Raw genomic sequence first — 2,087 nt, forward strand, 5'->3', positions numbered from 1 at the left:
ACAGAAAAGGAGGGCGGAAAGACAGAGTGAGAGAAGGGAAGAGAGGCTCAGAGAAAGAGAGAGAGAGATAAAGAGAGAGAAGGGATGTTGGACAGAGAGAGAGAGAGAGAAAAAAAGCAAGAGAGAGCTACGCAACGCCCCAGAGGCGGAGCTGGAGCCTGCCGGGTGAGTGTGAGCATGAGTCTGGGGCGTAGTCCTCCCTACCTGGGAGAGGAGATCCTGGGGCTTGCCTCCCAGGCCGTGGGGCATCTCCCTGCAGCGCGTGGACAGGTTGAGGATGGCCGTGGCGGCCATGTGGGCAGCCTCCATGTCGTGTGTGTAGTCGAAGCTGCTTTTGCTGCAGGTGCTGCTGGCGCTGCTGCCGCCCCCTCCCCCTCCGCAGCTCAGACTGCTGCTGCTGGGAGCGTAGCTGCTCGTCGTGCTGCTGGCTGGGCTCTTACAGTAGCGCTTGGCTGCAGGGAGGGAGCACACCATACAGATCATACACAGACATATAGACACACATACGGTATACACATACAGTGCAGCCATCAGGGACAAGACATCATCCATGCACACACACACCCACACACACATACAGTACACAGATAAAGTCACACAGAATTACGCCGAAGGCCAGATTTTGGCCCCGCCAATTTAAAAAAAATTCTGAGATGTATAGAAAGACATGAAATATAGAAAAATGTAAAGAATATATATATCTATATATACACATTCTGTATATATAGATATAGATAGAAAGATAGGTAGATAGATCATTTCTAACACCTACAGAGAAGTCTTCCAGTGGATGGTTTGCTCCACGGTGAATGCTGTACCAGAGCAAATGATTGTGCTCTTGGTTGGAGAACGAGGCGAGGGAGACAGAGATGGAGAGTGCGAGGAGAGTGCTAGGAGGGAGAGAGAGAGCAACGAGCGAGAGGGATGGGAGCGGTGCGACAAGTGAATACGGGCTTCACAGTAAGGGCTTGTAGGCAGCAGAGTGTGTGAGCGAGCGGGGGAAACCAGAAACCTGCCCTAAAAGCATCTCCACGCTACGGGGAGAGAGAAAAACCTTGCATCCAGCAGCTCGAACATGCATCAGGGCCAAGGAAATGKGCTGTGTTCTATATTTATCTCCAATCCGGATTGGGGTTGTTCCATCTAATATGAACTATGCCATGCAGTATCAAATTGACGGAGATTAAATATAGCCTCAAAAATTGGGTTTTAGGAATACACATTTCAATCGTTTCTTTGCATTGTATATGTGTTGCATAGAGTTATTCAACACATTTACCTCATTGTCTTAGCAGTGCTCTAGAACCRRGGAGTAATGTTTGTGTTCCTKTCTGTGTTTGTGCATGTGTGTGTGCGCGCCTGCATGCGTGTGCCAACATGGGTGCTTGCATGTGTGTGTGTGTGCATGCGTGAGTGTGCATAGGCAGTCATTCCCTACCATCATATGCCTTAGACGAGAAGTCCCGTCCTTGGGGCTTGGGGACCAGGCTTCTCTTCCCCCCACCGTAGAYGTGTTGCTGGCTGTCGTAGCCTTGGCCGTAGTCGAAGCTGGTCTTGGAGTACTTCTCCAGCTCCTTGGCCAGGTTGGAGCGCGGCGTGCTGGTGGAGACGTTATTTTTGTAACCGTACTGTGGGATCTCCAGCTGTTTCACAAAGCACATTGGCCTGGAAGATAACCATGGACAGGGGGGGGCGTGTTTGTGTACACGCGGTGAGAGCGGTCTGACTGTCTGACTGCATGGTGTACGTCCTCACTGAACCACTAGGGGGACTTCATTTGTAAGAGCAAAATCATGAGAGCTACCACGGTCGGCTATGTCCTGTCTATTGTATGTAGAATGTACATGATGTTACCGTATGTTCTCCCTTTCTACGTCTATATGAGGTATGAGAGATTGATGCAGGTCAGAGGTTACATTCACGGCTACCAGGAATGCACTGGGATGAGCGGGGAGGCTGGGGGAGTGGTGGTCATGTGATGAGGGTGTGAGTGAGTACCTCAGCACACGGTCTGAAGCCTGGTTGGACTTGGGGCCCCCGTCACATGGGATGTGCTTCTCCTGGACTTTAACCATCTTCTCTGCAGC

General features: G+C 51.0%; 1 protein-coding gene across 1 annotated transcript in view; it reads right to left on the bottom strand.

Moving 5' to 3' along the window:
• Positions 1-2,087, bottom strand: part of myt1la (myelin transcription factor 1-like, a) — a 53,270-nt gene that overhangs the window by 14,724 nt on the left and 36,459 nt on the right. Inside the window, exons 10-12 of the mRNA XM_023973918.3 lie at positions 1,999-2,085; positions 1,439-1,665; positions 205-452 (exon numbers count right to left, since the gene is read on the bottom strand). Coding sequence (XP_023829686.1) covers positions 205-452; positions 1,439-1,665; positions 1,999-2,085 — 562 coding nt within the window. The remainder of the gene's footprint in view (positions 1-204; positions 453-1,438; positions 1,666-1,998; positions 2,086-2,087) is intronic.

This window comes from Salvelinus sp. IW2-2015, linkage group LG28, assembly GCF_002910315.2.
Source record: "Salvelinus sp. IW2-2015 linkage group LG28, ASM291031v2, whole genome shotgun sequence".
NCBI classification, from domain to species: domain Eukaryota; kingdom Metazoa; phylum Chordata; class Actinopteri; order Salmoniformes; family Salmonidae; genus Salvelinus; species Salvelinus sp. IW2-2015.